At 40.3% G+C, this 6735-nt stretch overlaps 1 protein-coding gene across 4 annotated transcripts in view; it reads right to left on the bottom strand.

Annotated features, from left to right (window-relative positions):
* LOC126262535 (uncharacterized) overlaps positions 1-6102 on the bottom strand; it is a 35301-nt gene extending 29199 nt beyond the window's left edge. The window contains exon 1 of one of the 4 annotated variants that reach the window (XM_049959209.1): positions 5989-6102. Coding sequence is in view for 2 of the 4 variants with exons in the window: in XM_049959208.1 (XP_049815165.1) it covers positions 1083-1196 (114 nt within the window). In the remaining 2 variants the exon portion in view is untranslated. Of the gene's footprint in view, positions 1-1082; positions 1375-5750; positions 5866-5988 lie in introns of those variants that run through there. The other 3 variants (XM_049959210.1, XM_049959211.1, XM_049959208.1) reach the window with 3 other exon arrangements.
* Between the last annotated feature and the right edge of the window lie 633 nt (positions 6103-6735).

Consider the following 6735-nt stretch of genomic DNA (forward strand, 5'->3'; position numbering starts at 1 on the left):
GCGCTTCAGTCTGGAACTGCGCGACCGCTACGGTCGCAGGTTCGAATCCTGCCCTGGGCATGGATGTGTGTAATGTCCTTTAGGTTTAAGTAGTTCTAAGTTCTAGGGGCCCGATGACCTCAGATGTTAAGTCCCACACTGCTCAGAGCCATTTGAACCATTTCTGTAGTGTGAATGGAATCTTAAGTTATAGGGTGAAAACGTGGGGACAATAGTGAGAAGAAAGGCGGCTGCATCAAGATTAGAAATGCAGGACTGCTGCAGATACAGGAAATTTGGTCCGTTTAGAGAAATTTGGTCCGTTTAGAGAAATGTATTGAAGTTTTGCACCAAACTGTAAGCGACAGGGCCGTTATTTTATATAGCAACCAAAGATACGCCTCTCCTTAATCTAAATACGATAAATGCAAAAAATGAATGATTATTCCATTGCGACACCATCTCATTTGTCACTGTAGCATCATATAGCATTATACAGCTATAACACCACATAGGCTGAAGGCACAGATCATGTTTTCGCGATAAAATAAAAGCCGGCCGTTGTGGCCGAGCGGTTCTAGGCGCTTCAGTCTGGAACCACGCGACCGCTACGGTCGCAGGTTCGAATCCTGCCTTGGGTATGGATGTTTGTAATGTCCTTTAGGTTTAAGTAGTTCTAAGTTCTAGGGGACTGATGACCTTAGATGTTAAGTCCCATAGTGCTCAGAGCCATTTGAACAATTTTTTTTGATAAAATAAAACTAAGTTCGTGTTTAAATGTTAAAACACTGTCAGTGAAAAACTAAGCGTTTTAACATGTCTAGTACAACAGTGGACGACAACTTTATTGGAAACAAGACAAGATATCAACACGAAAAACTGACTGGGCTAAGTGAGACGCAATAATAAACGAAAATCGCTGTGTAGATAAAAACAAATGGACTGTGTCATGCAGAAGGCAGAAATTCTCTCAAATATTCTTTGCAAGCAGGGAATATAAGAAGAGATACAGCATGCAAAATATGAAGGCTTCTCCAGTTTACACAAACTTTCTGCATGAGAGATCATCATTTGTATATTTCTTTCCCAAACTCTGCACTCACCTCGGAGGTTTTGCTGTGATATCTTGCTGCCACCGAATCAGCCAAAAGATGACGGTGTTCTGTGGAGCCGCAGCGCGTTATATAGCGCTGGTAGTTCCTCATCCATGTCGCCATCGGCCACAGAATTTTCGATTAGTGATGGGGAGCTCGTGAATGAGTCGTTCAAATGAACGCTTCACTCCAGTGAAGTGTGATTTAACCACTCAATTTCAATGAACTGGTACTTCAAACTCTTCACAGATAACATACTCCACACTTTCTTCAAGTTCACTCACTCTCTTCCCCTATCCCTTATCCTATTACATCGGCGTTACGTCACTCATTCTCCCTTCACTTCAGTCCCCCCTCTACTGCCAGTCGACGAATCGCGCGGCGTTTGTGGGAAACTACAGGTTTGCGAGGGGCTGGGTAGGTGAGGGGAGATGGGAAGGCAGCGTCAGCTGCTTCCTGCAGTGCTGACATCATTACCCGTGGGCCGTGACTATTTGTGCAGTTGAGTTATACTTCGCGTCTACCGGTAGCCTACCGTTGGCAGCGCTTTCGGACAAATTAATATCACAGATACAAACGAAGAGGCTGGCTGTGTGAGCACGCACAGCCAACATGAAAATAAAAGTTTTGTTAATAACACTGAAAGAGGGATTTTACCTGAAATCGTACCAATTACTACAGGTGACAGTTTACGTTTTGAATTTGGAGGGTTATATTATTCTCAACAAAATAAAATCTACAGGAAAACTTCTGAATAATTACTTAACGTAGATATATAGACTTTGTGATAGTGGTAAACATACTCTATTTTGGATTAAATTTTAAAAGGAACATGAAAATGGACTGCATTTTGTTGGTAGCCCTAGTTTTTCAGTCCATGAATACAACAAATAATGTTTCACTTGGCTGATAAAGACTTTTTTGGGCGTTTCATGAGAAAATGTCGAGCAAGATTAAATGTACGGTAATACCTCCTTTATATGTGACAGGCTTCTCTGTTTATCTTTCCTTTGTCCCCTTCGACCACGCTCTATTTAAGTTAGCTCAGACACTGTAAGAGCGTAAAACGTTGCGTGCACGTTACTGCATAGTTGGCCATCTGTTGGTAAAATTATGAAGTATTACGAACCTTTATTGTACGAGCGAGGCGAAGCGAGCGTAGCCGCCGCGGCTGAGCGGCGAACTGGGCAACTTCGCCAGGCTTCCGTACTTCATGAATGAACTACTTCATTTGAACGCTTCACGGCAAAGAGTGAAATGAATGAAGTAGTTCACGGGAATCAACGAGTTCGACCCATCTCTATTTTTGATGACTTCTGCACTGGTGTGCTGAGACGCAACGGTTCTTCCTGGATGCTAACTGGCCCGACCTAGAACGCCCAGCTGTGAATCCCCGTGGGCAGAAAGAACTACCAGCTGCACCGGTTTGACTGCCTTGAACTTGACGAGACCAGTATTACTGTGCACTGTTTGAAGCTGTAAATTATTTTCACCATGAATGGCTTCGACGGATACTGTAATCCTTGTAATAGAAACGTTTCCGAAGTCATTCGAGGAACATAACAGATCTATTTATCTTAAAGAACGTGGAAAACTGAAGACCCTTGCATAAAAGAGAGCGCCCGTATGTATATTAAGAGGTCAGGTGGAAAGCCAGTACAAAACGAAGAACGAATGGCTTGAAAGTGGAAAGAGTGGGATTACAGAAGTGTCTGATTCCACCCGTCTCCTTTGACCCATGACAAGGTGTACACGGGGACAAGGAAAAAAAAATCCCGGATTTCTTCCGGATATCCCGTTTAAAAAATATGCTTTTTCCCGGGCGAAAATACAATTTTTCTGCGCTAAGTGACAGTAGGTTTTCCGTAGATTTTCCCTCGGAACTGTAAAACTTATCAATCCTTTGAATGGTTAACGTTTTATACAATCGCGTAGAACTTCCCGGAAAAAAAGAAAAGACGGGACAGAGAAGTTTTGGAGAGACTTTTAACAAATAAAAAAAAAAATAAATAAAAAGAGAGAAGTTTTGGAAAGACCTTTGATTTGCAGCAACATTTACGCTGCATATTTTCGTATTACGAAAGTATAAATTCGAATTGCACCAAACACAGCGCGTCAGTTTCCGAAGCGTTGAAACCGAGGTTGCGATGTCCTTTTGTAAGCGAGTCATATCTCAAGCCACGAGATCTCGCCAGCCGATGACAGCAGCTATTCAGAGCATAGGACACGTGTTATAGTCAGCCAATAGCAAATTCACTGGTTACATAGCGCGAACACGCAAGAGGAAAAGTTAACGGTTTACATTAATGTACACAGTACCGTATATCTACAAGAAAAGCTAAGCTTTCACATATAATTTTGGTCTCTAAGGTTAACACGCTACAACAGAAGCTAAGCTTTCACATGTAATATTGGTTTTTTTTTATTTTTTTGCGTGTGTTATACTTTAAGATACATCACACAAATATGCCAGTAAATTTAAAATTCTGACATAAATGTCTCGGCTCGAAATTCTTGTAAGTGGCTGGTCCTCAAACTGTTCAGTTTCGAACGCTCTGTGATTTAGATATCCATCCCACTTTCTCACACGTAACCTAATTCATCTTGCGTAAAAAGAAATTTACTTTGAAAGTAACGCTTTTCTAACCACCGTTCGCAATATTATCCGGAGACTGTTAGAAATAGGTTCGATTTACCAATTGCCAGAGAGCGCCAGAAAACAGGCATTATTGTGCGTGTGCAACTGTAGTGGTGTAGGAAGCCCGCATGTTCGTGTGTATGAAGCACTAACAAAGGTTACACCACACCATAAAGGAAACAGGGCATCAGAGGATACTCCAAAGAGCATCGGAATTTCGTAAACCATACTAAAATGCATAATTCGGCTTGAAGTGCAAATTGGCTTTTTCCAGATTCACAATGAAGTAGGTCCCATCTGATATTAAGCCTTTCAGTGTGGTTTTTGGGATGTAAATTTTCTTGGAGTTCCAGTACTCTGCGATCTCATTTTTGGTTCTTTATTATGGCACAATGCCATATATGGACGAAGATGATAACGTGGACTTGAAATTGCACTTGAACTTCAGCGAACAGTTGGAAATAGACAATACTGTAGAAGGAAACACTTCGTTTCAAATAAAATGATTGCCTCAGCGGAAAGATTAATAATGCCAAATTTCTTTAGCAAACTTGCAAAAAAAGCTTCACTGTTCTGCAAGGCGATTAATGCTTGACCGCTACTAACTTGGAAATAAAATAAAATCAGAAAACTGAAATTAATAATATATTTTTGCCCTCCATAATTATGTGAATGTATTTTAATTCACTTGATATCTCCCGGCCACAGAAATCCGTTTTGTTTTCATTTGACGTGAGAGCTGTACAAGAAGAGAAGCAGCGAAATCACTTAACGTAAACACGGGTCACGTGGAGGTTAACACCCTCCCCACTAGACAACTCTGTGCAAGCGTGAATCGGGCAGCTAGGGCGCGGGAGAAAATTTTCTCTCGTTTGCATCTGACTGCTTGTTGCTACTACCGATACGCAACAGACCGCTGGCAATTGGTCAAAGGAACCTAACGTGAACAGTTGTGGCGTCATGCTCATAGCAAGCAGTTTATTATTACGAAGCATTACAGTCTACGCCCTACGGCCTTTGACATATTTTTGCTATTTGCAGACGCTTGTGCGTGCACGGTGTTTTGTTGTTGTAAATCGCACATTTTCTTTGCTACTGAAGTTTTATTTTTTTCCCCTCTCGTTTATATTTTATTGCTGCAGTATCATTCTCCAGTAGCAGAATACAATAACGTTCTTTGCTAGAGAATCAATTCTGCAGTCAAAATTACAAAAATTTAACTGAAAGCCAAAACAACGAAAAATTCCCGGAATTCCGAAAAATTCCCGGGTTTTTCCCGGATGAAAAAATTCCTGGGTTTTTCTCGGATTTCCCGAGTCGTATACACCCTGCATGACGTCATAAAATTGGAAATTACAAAAATTTAACTGAAAGCCAAAACAACGAAAAATTCCCGGAATTCCGAAAAATTCCCGGGTTTCTCCCGGATGAAAAAATTCCTGGGTTTTTCCCGGATCGTATACACCCTGCATGACGTCATAAATATGGTGGAAATGGCTATTCTAAGCGTCTCCAATATGGAGACCTGAAAGAGAACTATGCTGTACAATAAAAGCACCCTTGACCCGATAATACAGTCTTCTTACTGCGATGTTGAGAAATTTGTACTCACATTCTAATGAACGATACCATTCCAGTGCAGGGATTAAAAAAGAAGCTGACAACTCAATACAAAAAAACATAAACTGCTCAACCTCGGCTATTTATCTTGAGATTTAGATCTTGAATTCAAATATTTACAAATAATTTGATTGTAAGAAAGTATCTTTCATTATTTTGAATTATAATGCTTCACATTGTAGGTTCATTGTGTGTGCGGGTGTCAAACTATAAATCTAAAGGTTCAGGTTTCATTTCTCAGTTGGTCCTTAGAATTCACTCATTGCTTATTGCACTTCTGTTAACCATATGTATATGAGGAAAATCCATGTTTCACCGTGACTCTAATTCTACGTTAAGCTGTAGGGCCATACCTAATAAAACGCAGCTACGTTAAAACCAGTCTTTGAGATTAAATGAAACAACAAGTTTACTGTTACCTGTCATTGTTTATTTATCTCCACGGCGCTTTTCAAAGGTTTAAATCTCCATCATCACGTGGATTTACATTTGTTAGTACGACATTTGTATGTGTGTTGTGTTACGAGTTCTTGGAGGAATTTGTGTCACTGTCTCGTGGTGAAAGAAAACACTATTTCAGAAGAAGGCTTTGTGTTTCTTTTGACAAAAATTAAACGTTTATCTCACGGTAAACATAAAATAAGTAAAACTGAGTACCTCTAGTGGTCACAGGTTCCTTTCACTGTAGTAACACATCACATGTATACCGTCACTGTCGAGGCCAACGAGTTACCAACGACAACGAGTTAACTTGTTGGCCTCGTGTCGCTGTCATATTACGTAAACAAATATGGCGCCTGGAAATTATTGGGCGCAAGGATCTTCTAGCAGAAGAGAAAACATTGAGGTTGAGCACAGCTTTACCTTACCTTTTCTTAATTTTTAGCTCTATTTGTTCAAAAAATGGTTGTAAAAATGAAAGCAAGAAGTATCGCTTGGCCATTTTCGTGTCGCAATATTATTATTGTGTTTAAATCTTGTGCGCAAAAAAAAAAAAAAAAATTCAGTGATAAATTCAAACGGCTACCGCTCCAAGATTTTCTGCGGCGTATATATGCGATTTAAAACAACAGTAGTCAGTTAGCTGCCGAAAAAATTAAGTTTTTTCGATCTTCGTCCAGGTGCTTGTGTATACTGCGATCATTAATGGTCACATCATCCGTGCATGAAGTTCGACGGTACCACGTTCCCAACCAAGCTCCATCCTCCCTGTGGCAGTGATATTTTTCATGTCTGGTGCAAAGCGATATCAAAAGTGCGCGAGAGTTTTTTTGGTCATGTGTTGTTTTTTTATCTTTGCCGTAAGACTATAGAGTCTCCTAGTTTTAGTTACTTCTCTGTTGTTTTTTTTAGTATTCTAATCAAATGGTTCAAATGGCTCTGAGCACTATGGGACTCAACATC

The sequence above is a fragment of the Schistocerca nitens genome, chromosome 6 (genome assembly GCF_023898315.1).
Source record: "Schistocerca nitens isolate TAMUIC-IGC-003100 chromosome 6, iqSchNite1.1, whole genome shotgun sequence".
NCBI classification, from domain to species: domain Eukaryota; kingdom Metazoa; phylum Arthropoda; class Insecta; order Orthoptera; family Acrididae; genus Schistocerca; species Schistocerca nitens.